We start from the raw sequence: 18357 nt of genomic DNA, 5'->3' as shown, positions 1-18357 counted from the left end.
GAACTTACAGGATGGTCTTGATTTCGGAAAACCTCGTTAATCAGATGCTGGTTTTACAATATTGGAAATGGTTTGAGCCCAGCCCTTCTTTATCTGAACTCCCCCTCTCAGTTATGAGCCCATGTAAGTGATTCCATTTTTCGTAGTTTCTAAGAGGTGTTTAAAAGGTAGGCAGAGCAGCAGCATGATTACACAACTGCCTTTGCTTTCATAGTGGAGTGCAGATTACAGAAGGCTGCCACATGCATTTGCCATTTTGTGTTTGGCACGTGGACTCAGTGTAAGCCCATTTTCACTGTCACAAGTAACCCAACATAAATCAGTGGTAGTGGATTGTTTGAGTATCTACACAAGGCAAATGTTTTAGTAATTATGGAGGATGCTTTAATGATATCCCTACTTGATGATCTTCTCTTTTGAATAGTTCCAGATGTCTGGATGCCGTGAGCAAGAGTTAAAAAAAAAAAAAATAGAAAAGAAAAGAAAACAATTTATGCTTTCCTCCCAGGTTATTTTTTTGAAGAGGGGGGACTTTTGTTGGCTTACTATGTTCTGTACATTAATTTGAAGCAAATACTTTCTTATCTCTCCCAATTTTTTCCTGGAGTCATTTCATAAATTCAAATCTACATCATGAATTTCTTATCAGTGTTTTTGTGAAGTAATTCAGTATGATGAGAAGGAACAGCCCGTCTGAATCTAATTTTTCCTCTGTGCCCGACACGTATCTGAATGCAGAACTGAGTTTTGCTTTCACCCTAGTCCAAATGCAGCCAATTTTCTCTGTTGATTTAATAGGGTTTGTAGCACTAGCAATAAGTGCAGAAGGGATCACTGGACCTGCCTTGCAAAGTCAACAGGACTTAAAGCATTCACATCACTGAGAGCAAGCGCGAGGCCAGCGTTTTGCAAATCTTTTCCAGATACTTGTATCTCTGAAAAAGTTTGGCCACCAGTCAGAAGCACAAATGTATCTGTAAAAGGCGGCTGTGATGAACTGGCTTTATGTTTCTCCGCAGTCGGGGTGATCAGATCCTGGAGGCAGATTCAGTCAGCCTGCGTCATGCAGCATTGAGCGAAGCCTACGCCATTCTGAGCGAGTGCGGTCCAGGGCCGGTCAGCCTTATCATTAGTCGGCATCCCAACCCAAAGGTAGGGAGAAAACGTCCCAGCACCTCTCTGTTCTTTTCATCTGTTGCTGCAATTTGACTCTTGCTGCCAGGAAAGTGGCAAGTGAAGAGTGCTGGATTGTTCTTCCTATGGCAAGTATTGTGCAAAAAGTCAGGCTAAAGGATTGTGGTGACGCCTTCCAGTTTTGTAAGCTGTAGCAAAATTAAATTGCTCCTGCTGCTTTTCTCCTCTTCACACAATGACTGGATGCAGTTCTCCTGGAACCATTGAGCTGAAGTGCTTCCATCTTTCTTCATATTTGTACCAAGTGTCAACGTAAACGTGGCACAAATCCTCTTCCTCCTTAAAGTTAATTTGCATTTAGTCCGTCTGTGTGTCTGCGAGTGGAATATAATTTAGGGACAGGAGTATAATTATCAACAGATTGAATTGATTAACTGTAGTAAAGTAATAGGAATATTTCTTTTGAAAGAGCAAAGTCTGCCCAAACATCAAAGTTTTCCTTCAGGAATTAAAAAATGAGAATCTGGAATGTTCTGCTACTGTGAAATGTGTGCAGGGCAATTTGAAAATAAGCATGGGTTTACAGAGTGAGTGATTATTTTCAATCAATTTTTAAAAATTGATGATAGAAGATAAAGCCCTTTTAGCCGAACTATAAGGAATAACAACTTCTTTTATTTCAGTATTTCAAAGAATTTCATGAATGTACAAAACCTTCCTGTTTAAACAGGACTGAAGCTGTAAAAATATTTGCATTTGTGTGTCCAGAGAGCTCTGACTTTTGAACTTGTAACTGCAAATAGAGGCCCTAATAAATCCATAGCTAGGAGAAGTGAGGTTTCTGACTTTATAATTAACTGTATATTTTCTGCTAAATTGAATATGCAAACAATAGACAAATAGAGTCACACTGCCCAGAGTTTATGGCCACTGCCACGAGGCTTTGTGATGCTTAAAAGAAAAAGACCTTGGTTCTGCTAGTTAAAGTAAGCAGCAAGGGGTAAGATTTGGGCTTGTAGCCTAAGATAACAGTATTTCTGGGGAGTCTGTATGCTGTGCTGAGCCAGCATGATGATTCTGTTTGATTGCATTATTAGGGCATATAGACTTTTCAGAGTCTATAAGTATAATAAGAACTCGTGGGGTAGAGCCTGCCCTTCGCTCCCTCTTTTCATCTCACTCTGGTGGTGGCTCGAAAGCCGATGAGTGACCCAACCAGGTATCTGCTGAGATGAACTCAGTTAGGCTAATTGCTCACCATTACTCAGTAACAGAGGGAAACTATTAAGTGTATCCTCTTACAGTTTTTCATAAGTGATATTTGAAATAACAACAAATCCTTTGCCAGAAATCAGTAAGTAAAGTTAGAAGTTGAGCTGGAGGGTCCCTGAAGTGTTTCCACTGCAGGCAATCTGCAATCCTTTATAGTTGGATCTTTGAAGGAGTGTCTGTATGGGGACCTACGTTTATCCCATTTCACTGTCATCATTTCTCTGACAGCATTGGGGGACCCACAGAAATGTTTGTCTGTTGTTGGTTTTTTTTCGTTGTTGTTGTTTTATTATTTTTAATGTATTCATTAATTATAGTACACCAACATGCAAAAGTAGTTAAGAATTTGCTTGTCCCGCTTCATAGAAGGAATTTGATTTTCCTGAGGTGTGGAGGATGCTAAAGAATCAAACTTGCCAGAGCTTGCGGGAGTGTGGATTTTTGTCTAGCTTTAAACAAATGCTGCAATCTACTCAACACCTGGCTTTGTTCTGCATCTTGTACCCAATGGTTTGTGTAAAGGTCCTGGACCACATTCTCAGGGTTTGATCAATGTCCTGTATGGACTCCATGTGTCCCGGGAGCCCAGAGACTTTTGCTGCAAAGGTCATGCCACAATCTGAAAACAGATGTATTTCTACAAAGGCTCTTGTTGTTTTAGACATTTTTATACTTAATCTCTCATTTTATGGCACAAGAGGTCCACAGTAAATTTAGTTGCTGAATGCGTTCACTTTCGTGTTTTCATGTACATCCAAGAGAAACACCACAACATTTTCTTTGTTCTTATTATTCTGAGTAAGTGTGGTGTTTAAACTATGTTTAAACTGCTGAGTTTGCTTAGGAGTCTCTCAAATCTTCCTGGTTCAGAAAGATTCAAGTTTCTCATCTCTCTTTATGCTGAATTTTAACTCATGTAAAGCAGTGTGTACAGAAATTGCTTCTGACAGAATTAAATTGCCTTCTGCTTTTAAATATATTATCCTGCAGACTAGTCATTCCTGTACAGAATTATATGGAATTTGCTAGTAATAATTAAGCGCATGGCAGTGATTCAGGAGAAAATCAGCAAATATGGTAAACCGGTATTTATTCCTAACCCAGAAGAACATTTATTACTGATAACAGTTTAGGTTTTCTTCTTTTTAAAAGCAAATAGAAATTAAAATTAGAACAACAGCTAATATCTTGGGAAGTTTGATATTATTCCAGTAGATTAAGTGTACAATATCTTGTGTTGCTGATGTATGCTTGTACAGAGAAGTCTTTGTTTATATTAAAGTAGTATTTTCTCAATAAATCAACATACAGGGTTTAATTGAGTTAAAATTGTACTGTAATGGCTTCATTTGACTTCTTTAAGTCCAGCAAAGTTTTGTTTATTGGCACAATATGGTGCTTGGACATTATCTTCATAAAACTGGCTGCCTTCTGCCTCCTAATTTCTGAAGGTGTTTGGATGGATCAAGTCTGGATCAGGGGACTGAGATTTAGGAGCTCTCAACTAGGTCTTCTTAATTCTGGCTTTGAAAGCAGTATGTCATATGTGAATCCTGTTTCTAGTCAGGCTTTCATATTCGTTTATTTTACCCAGTTTGATCTCTGTCTTCCACTGGACATTAGGTTTCTGAGCAGGAGATGGATGAAGCAATCGCACGAACTACTCACCGAGAGAGTAAGGACACGGGCTCCTCTCATGTCTCAGGTAGCAGCCTGTTTCCTCCTAAATATTTATCCCTTTCCAGATGTGGGAATGCTTAAGGACATGCTCTTTGGTTCATCAACATCCTTAACGTTCTGAGAGACCTCAAAACAGCTGACCAGTTCTGAGGACAAAATACCCTGTCCACTGCCAAAGTCTTAGCAAAGACATCCAGTTCAAGTGGACCAGATCTATGGATCATGGTGCCTACTTTAGGTTTCACAAGGTTGCCACAGTCTGAAAGTAGAGATGGTTGGTCTGTCCTCTTTTCATGATAAGCTTGGAGAATGTCCTAGCAGTGGACTCCTCCTGTGTACACTTACCCATGTGGAGGGCAAAGCAGTGACAAAAAAGTGTCTGTGTGTCTATTTGAAAAGGTCCATGTGTTGTGTACTGTTTCAGTTGTTAGGTTCATGTCAAAATATATTCTCAGATGTTTGTTTGACCGTTTTTTATTGTTGTTTTTTAATTATTTTTCGAGAGCTTGTACTTCCTAAAATGTTACAGATGAAAGCAAGCTCTTGGCAATGGCAGAATGACCACCCAGGTGATTTTCAGACAGAAATGCTAAATTTATGATTATCCTTATATTCTCTGTCAGCTAAGGCCCTTTTTGCAATAGATCTGCCAAGTGACTGCTGGATTGTCTTCTGTGGTTGCAGGGGAGGGAGACCATCTCCTGCTCATCCTGTGCTCATAGCTCTGCAGGCCTGGTGGGTGTAGTGTGTTTCTTGGTAATATTTCACCTGATCTGAGGGAGAGCCCATGAAACGTTAAATAAATCTTGTTTTATGAAGGCAGTTCAGATAATAAGCGGGATTAAGAACAGCTGCAGGCTCAGATGGTGAATGAAGGGGGTTGTTTGGATATATGGACCACAGCTTTAATTTCTGACATCTAACTAAGCTGTGTTCAACAGGCACTGTGCAAAAAACCCCATCTCCTGGTGTGAAGACCAAACAAGGAGAGACCTCATCTCCCCTCAGCTGGACGATGAAACGCTTCCTGGAACCAGCAAGCCGGGTAAAGGATCAGATACAATAAAGGCAGGCTGCTGCAGGTGCTGAAGCTGCGACTTGATCAGGGTGCTCAAAAATAAACCTCTACTCTCCTTCCGTGTTACAGGGGCTCCATAGAAGTATTAGTTTCTTAAGCCACATGTTTAAATTCTAATGCTAGCTCTGCAAACTCCTGATGGTGTGATCATTGCCTTCAGGAACAATGTGCAGAATGTGGCACAGGAAGCTGTGGATTCCCACCTCCTGTCACCTCAAAGGAATCCTTGCTTTGCAGGAAGCTCCTGCTGACATAGGGACGAGTTAGCAGGAGGGACCCAAGCCTGTGTGCAGAAGGTTAAGTGCTTGGTTTCCCTCCGTAGCCGTGGGGAACAACATGTACCATGGGGAAGTCTCTGTTGCTTTTTTGGGGGAAGATAAAGAAGTCATACATCAGTAACCAGAAGTACAAACTGAGCCCTTCTGTAAGTGAAGAAGGTGTATAAAGGAGTTATAGAGGAGAACAGTTTAATCCCTGGTTTGTATGTTGAATATCTGCTGATCAGTAAGATTTGGAATCTCTTTTATTACGCAGGCCAAAAAGGTGTTGTTGTGATGCATTTCAGCCACCAAAGTTTGATCCTCAATATCCTGGCAATTCCCTTATTTTTTAAATTGGGCTTAAACTTCCTTTGCTGACAAAGGTGATGTGAGTTGAAATTGTGGTGCTTGTTCAGGGGAATGTTTAAGGACATGCTCTTTGGTTCATCAACATCCTTAATATTCTGAGAGACCTCAAAACAGCTGAACCAGTTCTGAGGACAAAATACCCTGTCCACTGCCAAAATCTTAGCAAAGACATCCAATTCAAGTGGATCAGATCTATGGATCACGTTGCTTACTTTGGGTTGCCATAGTCTGAAAGTAGAGATGGTTGGTCTGTCCTCTCTTCATGATCAGCTTGGAGAATGGCAGGGGCTTTAAGCATTGATGGAGTTAGATGACCAGCCTGTTTTTTTCAGCAGGGATCCGTCAGCTCCGAGGCAGAGCTTTCCCAGTACTTCTCGCATGATAGCACGAGCCACATCCCATTTTCTGATGCTGTAACTGGCTCCTGTGATGAAGAACAGCTCCGTCAGAAGAACAGAAGCAGCTTGCTGGATGACAGCTCCCTTCTTCCTGGTAACCTGAATAAGCCATGGAAGTGCCCGATCATTTGGTTAATGGGGGGAGAGTCACTGAGCACTAATTTGCTTTTCAGAAGAGCTGTGGTGACTCCTGTGCTGATAGGAGATGCCTGGCAGCATAGTGCAAACCGCTGCTCATCATGTGAAATTCTGGAAGATGGAAGAGGTTTACAACAATGCTCATAAATGCCGGTTTCCATGGTAGTTTGTCCAAATTGCTGCTCTGAGAATGTCTTCATTTGATTGGTCTGGCCAAATCTAGAATGACAAAGCTGCAGGGATTTTTTTTCAGATGGCTTATGATCATCTGATTGATTACATTTAAATGAAAGTGTTCTTTGTGACCTTAAATACACAAATTCAAAATGTCATCTTTAGCAGTGTAAAAACAATTAAATGTTCAAGTTGACGCTTGATTTTTTGCATATTATATTTCTTCTCATAGTAATTGACTGGAAGAATCATTCCTTACTGTTCTGATTTCTGATTCAAAGATAATATATTTATTCTTCCTTTCCTGTCCTTGTCTACTAATATCTTTGTTTTCTACTCATTTTTCTCCAGAAATTTATTATTTCATGCTAAAAAATTGTTTTTATGTTGGGGGGAGCTTTCTGCAAAGTAAGATGCAGTTCTTTCTAAAAATGATATGAAAAGGATTCTCAGGGTTGTTAGTCTTTAATTTAGTACTGATGGCTGTGTACTTCTGTTTTTGTTCAAGAAAACATTTCTCACTCACTGTAAACTGATAAAAGCAGCATCCTAGATTTAAGCAAGATGTGAAAGAATTGTTCAATGTAAAGAATGCATGAGTATGTACATCTCTTTCTTCTTTGGGTGATAGCCATAATTTAGAAATAAACTGAAAATAAAACCAGATGTGGCATGAACTGATTTCAGAAATTACTCATAAATTCTGAAGTTTTCTGCCATTGCTCTTACTGTGTATTGGAGTTGGAAGGAGAACTTAAAAAACTGCTTTTGCTGTCTGAGGCTGAACTTCTCTGGAAACGTTTACATGTCCTCTGCTGCAGACTCATGCTTGGTATTAAAAATCACTGATAAATACAATTAAAATATAACTTTTTTTTCTTTTTTTTTCTTTTTTTTTTCCCTTAGCTGCTAGAGAAGCAGGATTAGCAAAAGCAAATGGTCTGGTTTCTTCAACTAGTGGGAGATCATCCTGTCTTCACAACAAGCATGTGGAGTCTGTCCGCCCTGGCATCCTCAGTGACAGTCCCAAATCTGCTCGCAGCCCCTTCCATCGGCAGAGAAGGGTTGTCTTCTATGATGGCGATGCCAGTGATGATGATGAAAGTTCCCACTTGCAAAGAAGCCAGAAGGCCAAGAGCCAGGAGGATGCTGGCATTGTCATTACAACCTCATCAGTAGAAACTGATGATGAGATCCAGGACAGCAACTCATCTAGATATATTGGCACAGAAACATCTTCCCCTCTCTTCAGCAGCTCCGTGGAGTCTGCAGACAGCACGCCAGAGCAAATAGACTCTCCTTTCTTCCCCATCATAGCTTTTGACTACTCTAGTGTGCCTGAAGTTCGTCTCAGCAGCCTGAGTTTGAGGGAACTCCGAGAGGCACAGCTCGAATCTAAGAGATCCCCGAGACTGGAGCACAGGGCTGTTACAAGAGTGAAAAGCATGATGAGCACCGAGTGCAGAAGTCTTCAGAGGCAGAGGACAGAGGAGCATGGCGCTTACAGCAAGCCTGTTGCAAGGATGCTCCCGCACAGCAAGAAGTGTGAAGCACCTGATGGGGCTGGGCAGTGCCAGGGTGAAATTGTCACTCTGGTTCGCAATGAGCACGAGTCTTTCGGCCTGGATTTGGAAATCCAGGCTATGCCCTTGAAGGTTGTTGTCACAGGGCTACGTCCAGGTGGAGCAGCGGAAAGGGTAGTTATTTATTTTGGATTGCCTTGTTATGATTTGCTTTCGCTTCGCAGGGATTATTGTTGTTAAGCTAGTGGACTGTGGAGAAAAAGTGCACGGGAGGCACTGCTGCTGCTGCGCAGAAGTCCTCATGCCATATGGTTCTGAAATGCCTGTTGAATGAAATATTTGATTCAGAAGTGCACTCTGGCTGGCTCAAAAATGAGAAAGTCAAAAGGCAGATGCACTGAGATGGACTCATCCACATTCCAGAGTTACAGTTTGAGGAAGCACTACTTTGTTTTCTTACATTTTATCAGAGGCAGAAACAAGATAAGTAAATCCTGACGATAAAGGTGCTTTTTAAGACAGGAGCCGTGTTGCAGCCTGGAATGCATGTGTTAATATTCTCCCTGTTATTTTATGAGCATATATCCCTTTATTATACAAACCTGGTGCCAGGAGGTGTTACTTGCTGGCCAGATTTGCCACGTACCATAGTAGTACCAGTAACGTGTTGTTTTTCTGCATCTCTTACTCGCATATGTCTTCTGATTACTGGCTTCATGCTGGACATGCAACTGCTGACTTTAGATACAATAGCATAAACAAGGGAAAAATTATATTATGGTGTACAGTGTTCAATGTTGCATTTTTAATTTATTTAAAGACCACTAGTGTTAACAGGGGATACATCTCAGCAGTTCACATTGGGCTGTAAGAGTTCAGGATTTGGGTTCTGTTCCTGCCTCTCTTTCTGTCATATTACACCATGATGAGAAAAATACTTGTTTTTTTCACTTTAAAAGCTTATTCTTTGTCCAGTGTAGTAATCTAGGAGAGTCTAATTAGTCTTAAGAGATTTTGACCAGGGATGTAATTCCTACATGAAAACCAAAAAATTGTAGACTGTATTCCAGTCTTGAAGGTTTAGTCCAGACCAGTCCATTTAAATGAAAGTGGCTGTGTCCTCCATCCTGATACTCATCTCTCAGAGAAACCAGCAGCTCTTTTGATCTTCCTGGTTGAGGTTGGTCATCAGTTCCTCTCCTGGCACAGACACAGCCTGCTCTTTATGTGCTGGCAAACTGTCAGCAGTGGTACCTGTTTGCTGTGGTGACGTGAAATAGGGAATGTTGCTTATTGGCCATAAATTGTTCCCTGCAATCTTCGCTCCTATGGAAATGTTGTATTTAAAATTTCCTTTGTTCTGTCATTGCATCAGGGATCAATGGGCAAGATGACTGTAGGAGATGAGATTACCACCATCAACAGTATCCCAGTCAGCAAGATGACATATGAGGAAATTTGCTTGCTTATGCAATGCCTTCCTACATCTGTAACCCTGGAGATCCAGAAAGCAGCATCAGGTGAGAAGAGAGTAGTTTTGTTTTTGTACCATTTATTATGAGTACCAGTCTGATCTTCTGCTTTCCTCCTTTCCACATTAATTCAAATTAAAAGCACCTCATCACCTAACCGGGCTTCAAGGTACTCCCTGGTGCTGTGATGAGTGGAGGAAACCTACATCCATGTTAAGTGTTCAGAGCTCCCATTTACAGTATGTCCCTCCTGTCGGCATTTGCTGAGGTCTGAGTCATTTTGTGCATACCTGAGGTTAACTTGGCAGCAGCCCTGTACTGACAGCCCATTTTTCTACTGTGTCTTTTCAGGAAGTACACTAAGCCTTTATAATTACATCTATCTCTTTTAAGAGCAGTGTTTTTGGGAATGGACAGCTAGAAAATAAGATGCTTTTTTGTGTCATGAAACCCAGGATTATCACAATCTTATCAAAATGCTTATTTGCATGCATCTCATAAAAGATTTTCTGGTTTGAATTGAAACACTTGATACGTCTTTAGTTTCTGCTCAGGGTTGATTTATGCTCCTGCAGCAATATATGGTTCCCCACAGACTGTACAGATTTCATGGTGTGGAAGTGAATGTTTGAAAAAGAAAAGCATACTTTTCAAATTCAGGAAGAACATAATATTTTGCTTTATTCTAGCTTATGATCTTCTTCATGTTCCTTTTAATACCCGTGAGCCTAAATTCCTTCCAAATGCTTCAATTCCAGTTGTTCTTTAAGGAATTTCTGGTTTGGCAGAGAGTCCTTTTCTTGTTTCCTTATTGCTCTGGCTTTTGCAGTCTACCAGCACTGGGCTAGGGGCATACTGACACTTCTTCACCAGGGAACTCTTCTACTTTCCTTTTGCTCTGCCTTTCTGGCAGAGAAGAGGATGTCTTCCCCTCTGTTGACTACAGGATGAGCTCGGAGCTTTATTAACACAGGTATATAAGATAAGCAGTGTGGACAGTCCTGCAGGCTCATTCAAAAATTAGATAGACATGCAGGTGTGTTTGAATGAGCAGGAAGGGATGCTGACTGTGTGAATGCATTCCTGCTTCTCCATGCACTTTCTGAGTCTCATCTGGTAGTAACCAGTCTTGGGAAGACAACTTAGACATGGATTTGTGTCCCAGAAGCAATGAAGGAAGGTATAAGCAAATATTGGGGGTAAACTAGTGAAAATTAAGGAACTGGGGCTATGGGTGAACTGGTACATATTAAAGTGCAGCAGTGGCATGGCGCTCAGTGTGTTGCCCAGGAGTAGGTAAAGATATATTGTAAGAGAAGAAACGTCTGTGCCAGAAGTCTCACAAAGCCAGTGTGCTTAATGCATGTGTAACATCACCCATGCATGTCACATGAAGCACCTGCAGGAGAGTCAGGAGGATCAGAGTGAAGGTGTTCATGCACTGCTTGTTGCTGTTACCTGCTCACCTTTGGTTGCTGTGGCAGGGCTTTGTAGACTCTGTGCAAGCGATTGGAGGTGTTTTCAATCAAACAAGCAGTGAGAAACAGCACTGCTCAGCCTGACTTCCTGCACAGTGACACTTTGGTAGCTGGCTGCTTGACTGTTTAAATCACAAAGATGAGAGTTAAACAGATTATGACTGCTCGGCCTGGATGGGAGGGTTCTTCCTTCCTGCATGCTACTCAAATACGCGGGGTTATGATAAATTGGAGTTGTTGTAAACATGATTATAAAAGAGGAGGAGTGCAAGGAAGAAGGAAAAATCTAGTCTGAGTACATGGGTGTCTATTTTTATAATAAATCGTGGTGTTTTTGATATCACTTCCTACATCTGATAGAATTTGTATTTCTTTTTTTTTATTCTGATTTCTTTTAAATCATGATGCAGCTGTCAGCAGATTTACAAACCTCATCCTGTCTCCAGCAGTAGACACTCAAAGTCAAGCTGATGTCAGCAGCACGCTCTCAGCTGAAGAAGAACTGAGTGCTGGGAAACAAGAAGGAGCAGGTTTGCAAAATGCTGGTGGTGGCTGTGCAGTACAGAGAATGACACTGCCACCTGATGCCGTGACGGAAGATGTGGAGAGAGGTACCACAAAGAGCAGCCATGCCGGGGATTGCATGCCTGTCACCGATATTGATGACTTGCTCAACCAAATGGGTGCTCCTGAGAGCAGGGCTTCGCGCACCCCGTCGCGAGCAGAGAGCCCCTTCCGAGATGAGTCCACCACCATGTGCTGCTGTGGGACTGATGAAGGCTGCCCTGGTTCTGAGCCGCGTCGGGGCAAGGAGGAGCTGCTGGAGAAGACTATGAATTGCACAGCGAACGCACAAGGGGTTTTGGGGCTGTCTGTGTTGGACTCTATTAACACAGGAAAACTTTTTACTGTGAATAAAAACTCTTTAAATAACTATTCTAGGAATTTTAGCAGTTTAAGTGAGGATGAGTTGCCTGCAGCAAGCTGTCCAGACAGTAAGGGAAGTGACGTGTTTCCAAAGTCCATGTATGGGGCTGCAGAAGATTCTCACTCAGATGCAGAGTCTGTCACAGAAACATTTGATAGTGCTAGTGACGTGTTGCTTGGGCCGTGCGCTGCTGCTAATCTCCCAGCAGTCTGTACTGTATTGGAGTCAGATGATGAGCAAATTGAGATTTGTTGCATGAACGATGAGCTGCAAAAGCCTTCTCAGGAGCAGCATCTCACATCTGTGACAAGCTCATCCTCTCTGGCACCACCACATCACTATGGTGGCAAAGTTTTGCAAACTGAGGATTGTGCAATGTGTGGGTCACTGGAGTCAAGAGTCAGCAAACTGGGCTTGGAAGACTGCAGTGGTCCCAATTTGTGTCCCTCACCATGTTCAAAAGTCTTCTCTGCTTCCCTGTGTTCTCCTTCCTCAATCTTTCTGCCAGAAAATAACATCCTAAAGAATTCGGTTGATGTCCCTGAAGTTTACACATTCCATAACAATGGTGCCTTAAGTGCAGAAGAGCAAGTGGGTCTGGGGATCAGTAATGGACACATAAAATGCTGTGAGTCTGTTGAAGAGAAGGGGTCTCTGCATTGCAAAAAAGGTGGCTTTTGCTCTGCTGGAAATGTCAGTGGCTTGGAGAACAGCTTGCTTGAGAAAGAAGGATGTCATGACCAACAGAGATCCAAATCTGAAAGTGAAACAGTGGTTGATGACTGTAATCACACTGTTACCTATTGCTTAGCAAAGAAAGAAACCAACAGTATGTCCAGCTTGTCTAAAGCAGACAGCAATCATGTGAATGCAACATCAGCAAAAGCAGTATCACTCAGGTCTCCCTTTCCCTCCCGATCTAAAGATCCAAAGGCTAATACAACTCATGACTTGCCAGGGAAAAATGAGAAAACTAACTGTGTGACTTCAGGAAGGACTTCAAATGGAAAAATCCAAAGCTCAAGCACAAATCACAGCAAAGAAGCTGTAGTACCACACAGCCCATCTTCACAGAAAAAATCTTGCCAGGAGTCTAAGGGAATAGCACAGAAAAGTATAATGGAAACCCTTTTAAATAACCAGAAGGCCAAAGGAGGTCCAAAGCTAAAAGGTTTTACTATCAAAAGCAAAGCAAAGACAAATTCAGATTCTTCCAGTGTTAATCTTACCAAAGTCAGTGGGGCTGATCAGAAAAGGACTTCTATTTCTCCACAGCTGTCTCCTAAACTTTTGGGGAAGAAAGCACTGTTACCCCGTAACTCATCTACAAATCCAGATCTGAGCAAGAGCATTTCAGCAGCCTCAAAGACTCTGAAATCTGAGCTGGAAAATAAACCATCTCTGGTCATTTCTGAAGATTCACTTCTGCCTGCCCTGAATGGCACCAGCAGCCCTGCAGCATGCAGTGAAATGAACTGTGGTGGGTGTGGGCAGCTAACAGATCTGCAGCAGGCATGGGGAAAGCCAAAAGAAAAGCAAGCTTCCATGCAGCCTGCAGTGTCTCAGGGTAAGAGTGTTAAGGTGGATGATTTCAGAGCAAGAGACAGTCAATCCAAAGTTGCTTCATCCGCTCAAGGGGAAACAAGAGTTGAATATATGAAAGGGAGAACTGAGAACTCTGGAATGAACCTGAACACAATGAAGAGCATCTATAGTGCAGATGACATTAGGCAGTTAGATTTGCAAAATGTTGGAGCGTCAGCTGTAGGCTCTTCTTCACTGAGGTCTCCTGCAGTTCAGCTGGAGCAGCAAGAAGGGCAGGAGATTCAGCGTAGTTTCATTGAGGTGAAGCTTTCCTCCTCCTCTTCCTCTTCCTCCTCCTCCTCCTCATCTTCTTCATCTTCTGCCTCTTCCTCACCAGCACCATTTTTGCAGCTGCCATTGCTGGAGAAAAATGAAGAGGTGAGCACAGAGATGCATCAACTGACTGAAGAGATGGGGACCACAGTGTATTTTTCAAAAGTAGATATTGCCAGAGACAGAAATCTCTGCGGCTTGTCAAAACCTGTGACAAGGACATACTCGATGCCAGCCCAGTTATCTGGTCACTTAAGGGAGAACTGCCATGCTGTGGAGCTTCAGCCTGCACAAGGTCCCCAGGGCCATGCTGCAGACAAAAAATGTCCCCAGGCGGTGATGGGTCCGTTACAGATGGTGCATCTCAGCCTGCCAAATGGCCAGAGTGGGAAGGAGCAGGTATACAGCTCCAAAAGCTCCCAGAGGATGCATGACACATCCCCCTCCGCCAGTGATGTTACTTACCCTGCCACTGACAAACTGAGGAGTTTCAGGAGGAATTACTACTACTACGAGCTGAACTGGCCACACGAACCTACCTCATCCTTTTCTGTCAAACAAAGGATCAAATCCTTTGAAAACCTGGCAAATTTTGACCGGCCCATTGTGAAGGCCATCGATATCCACTCGGCCACGCGGTCCCAACTCGGCAGGAGGTCATGCAGTGGGATGGCCACTGCATCCAGCCCTGCTGACACGCCTCGTGCTTTGCGGCGCAGCTTGAGCTCCTACGGCAGCACGCCGATGCCAGCTGACACTGTGGCCAAGTCACCCATAAGCACAGAGCCAACACGTGCAGTGGAAGGTGTCACGAAGGAAGGAAAGCCCCAGAGGGGTGAGGAGTGCAGCACTGGGGCGGACCAGTCTCCTTTTCCCCCTGTGGCCTCGCAGGTGCGGCGCAGCCGAGTTCTGGGCCGGCTGCCGCTGTCCCGCTCCAGGCTGCGGGAGCTGAGGGCACTCAGCATGCCTGACCTGGACAAGCTATGTGGTGAGGGCTTCTCAGGGCCGCCCCAGCCTGCCTGCTTCAAAACAGAGCTGGAAATCACTCCCCGGAGATCCTTTGTCTTGTCAAGCCAGGACAGCCCTACCAAGGCAGGGGGGATGGGCAGTGGCAGCCCTCAGGACAGCAGCTCGGGGACACCAGGGTCGGCCTCAGATGACGACTCACCCCGTGGTGGCTCTCCAGATGCAGAGCACCTGGGAAACAGCTGGTCCCTCAGGTCGGTGTTTGCTGTTTCTATCAGCTGTCTTTTCTGCAGTATTTTATTTCATCCCTGCAAGCCTCTCCTGATGAAAGCGCATTTCAGCTTTGGCCCTTACACCAATTTCTTTACTCTTTCTTGCTCTGCTGCATTTCAGAGCTGCTGCAGTGCTGTTTGGCTGCAGCTGCTCTTCAGTATGGGATGGGATGCTTTATCCTGGCAGGGTTGAGCTCATTTCATGTGACCCTTCTAGCTGTTCGTTTGGTTGTTATTTAGCATGTTATGATGCAGCAGTCACTGCCTCCTGCCCACCCTGGAGGGATGACAGACAAGCTTGTTGTCTGCCCTCAAAAGTGTGTAGACTTCAGAAATAGCTGTCTGCCTGGTTTTGTTAATGTCTGTTGCAAAAATCATTGGGAAGCAGGGGGGGAGTCGAGTGGGGGCTGATTTTCAGAGCTGTTGTAAATTGTCTTCTTTCTGCCTTCTCATTCTCCCAGCTAATACCATTTCTTATCCATGCTCAAGATTTCTGTTTGCTGTTGAGCTGCCCTTTTGTTGCTTACCCTAATGCAAATTTTACTGTGTGCTTGAAATATATCTACACAGTCTAGAAATACATTTTTTTTTTTCCTGTTTTGTTTTGTTTTGTTTTAGCCTGGATCAGCTGCTCATCTCAAACCTGGACCAGCAAAAATTGCAGTCTGTTTTGTCAGCTCTGATACCAAAATGTGACATTGCTTCTATGCTCCAGGAAGTCAAAGCACAAGTGAAGGTAATAACCAGAAGATGAAGCTAAAATATTGGCAGTTTTTCTAGGGGTTTTCTTAATGGCCTATGAAATCCCTTCCAGAGTTCCTCCAGTCATCCTGCAGTAGGTTATGGTTGATGATGGTTTTACTACTGCTGGTTTTTGAATGCTTACTATAAACCCTGAATATATTTTGGTGGGTTCTGGATAAAAAAGGATCTTGTTTGTCCAGTGTGAAAGCAGTTAAGAACCACAATAAGACGTTTTAAGTGAGGAAGAGTGGCTCCAGTCATTGTTTAAGCTGAGAACCTCCTTGGTTTGCCAATAATTGCACATCAGAATTTAACTTTCCACCAGCCATCGTAGTCAAATCCATTTTACCCACCACACGGGGGAAACTCTGTTCCTTTCTGGAAGGAAACACTTCTTTTAAGAAGCCAAGATCACAGACACTGGTGGCTTAGAGCGCCAAAAAGCATCTGATGGAGGACTTGCAAGAGACCACTGTGCACATTTTGCTCTTTTCTGTGGAAACGTGTTGTGCCGAGGTAACCTTCATTATTTAGATGTATGAAGAAGGCCTCTGAAATGAAATGATTGCCAGGGTGTCCTTTTCCCTCTTTGCACTGTGTGTGTTTTTGGGATATGTCCACATCCTTTTTGAATCAGAGCTGAAGTTGATAAAATAATGACAGCACTAAAGGGAAAACTGCCATCTGGTCTGCATAACTGCTGGCTGAGCTGCATTTAGAGTATTTCTCAGACTTAACTCACAGAGTATAGAATGGACTGAAGGGAACAAGACCTCCCCAAAATACCCAGCTTTACCTCCTTCCAAGGACAGCATAACTAAAGCTTGCAAATCCCAAGAGGTTTGTGAGCCAAGACAGTTTGATAGGTTTACCGAAGAGTTTAGGATTGGATTGTAATTCTGGACGAAAGTAATTAAGTGTTCTTTAAAGTGTTTTATATGGAGTATTGGAGACATTATTTATTTATGCCACTTCTCAAAATCTGAGAACTCAAATATTTATAAAAGTAAATGCTTTTTGGAATGCACTCCTTGTCTGCATAGTTTCTTATCCATATTTAAGCCCAGTATGGCACACATGCTGGAAAATGTTATGCTAGTCAACTGGTGGGTTTAATTGTACAATAGGACGATTCTTCATACTTACGCAATTGCTGAAAAATGAGGTAGACTGTCTGATTCAGAGGGAGCTTCTCCAGGAAGAGTTTATCATTATCTTATGCTTTGGGTGGTTCTGAATTTACTCCTGGTGTTCAGTAAATGCTAATAATACATATTTAAAAAATCAGATCTTTGGTCATCTGATGAACAGGCTAAATGGAGAGGCTAAAGATTTTAGTTCTTTTATGTGACATTGCTCGTTTCTTCTGTAAGTCTGGGCAAGTTCCTTAGAAATTCTGAGGCAATAGCTTGCCTGCAGACTGTAGGGAGCTACTTTGTGTTGACTTACTTCTCAGATATCTGATTGTACTGACTCTTCTCAAAGCCCAACACATCACTCTAGGTTTTGTGCTTCCACTATGCGGCCAGGTAAAGGAATAGACTGATCTGTTGCCCAATTTTACACATGCTAATAAGGACTCACTTGAGGGCTGGACAAGGAGGAAAGGCACATGTTTGGGAATGGGAAACCAGAGTTCAGTTAGTCTTGCTGACCGTCCTGAGGCATGTGGTCATCACACAACCCTGTAACACTTCTGAAAGTGTAAGCAGATGAAGTTACAGTATAGAATAGTTTTAGTTGGAAGGGACCTACAAAGACTGAGTTCCAACTGTCAGACCACTACTTAAAACATATAATTTAAGGGCATTATCCAAATGCTGTTTAAACACAGGCAAGTACGGGACATCAACCACCTCTCTAGTAAGCCTATTCCAGTATTTGGCCACCCTCGCAATAGAGCAGTTTTTCCTAATCCCCAGTTTGAACCTCCCCTGGAGCAGCTTTGTTGCCCTCCTGTGGGTGCTTTCAAGCATCTTGACCTTCTTTTTAAATTGTGAGCCCAGAACTGCACCCAGTACTTCAGGCGAAGACACACCAGAGTGAGGGAGGGAAAGGGTAGAAAAGAACATGACCTCTTAAACAAAAACGCTTTAATCCTTAATGGTCAAAGATACAATTGTTTGTTACCCTCGGAGCACTTTGTTGAAGGAAGCTAAGCTAGATATGTGACTCACTGTTGTATCCAGGCTAATGTAAAGCTGTTCTTGTTTGAGTATGAGTGAGGAAGGTCTTGACAGCTACAAAAGGCTGTAGGTTAATGTGTTCATCCCTGACTGCTCTTCAAGAGCAGCGCCCCCATGTGCCCCCTGTGCCCCCATGGATCAGTGGTGTGAAGCAGGGGGGCATCAATTTCTCATGTGCTTTGCAGAGATGCCTCTAATGCAGAAAATCTTCCTTGACCATTACTTGGCAAAATGCACACACAGAGGCCAAGAATTCATATTGTTTCACCACTCAGCAGAAATAATCTGTGATTCCCTGTGCTTTCTGCACTGAAATTAAAGGCAAGCACTGAGTTAAAATGTTTGATTTAGTGAGTTGAATATGTCATTTAATGCTAAATAGATTAAGAAGTTTGCTTCTAATGATGTGCCATTAATTTTAGTGTTGG

General features: G+C 42.9%; 1 protein-coding gene across 11 annotated transcripts in view; it reads left to right on the top strand.

The window, feature by feature from the left end:
- PDZD2 (PDZ domain containing 2) overlaps positions 1-18357 on the top strand; it is a 198823-nt gene that overhangs the window by 169819 nt on the left and 10647 nt on the right. For 10 of the 11 annotated variants that reach the window (XM_048931117.1, XM_048931121.1, XM_048931120.1 and 7 more), the window contains 8 exons: positions 1020-1152; positions 4030-4111; positions 5028-5131; positions 6126-6285; positions 7410-8200; positions 9402-9546; positions 11387-14981; positions 15618-15735. In XM_048931117.1, the coding sequence (XP_048787074.1) occupies positions 1020-1152; positions 4030-4111; positions 5028-5131; positions 6126-6285; positions 7410-8200; positions 9402-9546; positions 11387-14981; positions 15618-15735 (5128 nt within the window). The remainder of the gene's footprint in view (positions 1-1019; positions 1153-4029; positions 4112-5027; positions 5132-6125; positions 6286-7409; positions 8201-9401; positions 9547-11386; positions 14982-15617; positions 15736-18357) is intronic. The other variant, XM_048931119.1, reaches the window with a different exon arrangement.

The sequence above is a fragment of the Lagopus muta genome, chromosome Z (genome assembly GCF_023343835.1).
Source record: "Lagopus muta isolate bLagMut1 chromosome Z, bLagMut1 primary, whole genome shotgun sequence".
NCBI lineage: Eukaryota > Metazoa > Chordata > Aves > Galliformes > Phasianidae > Lagopus > Lagopus muta.
This window is presented reverse-complemented; position numbering and strand designations above follow the sequence as displayed.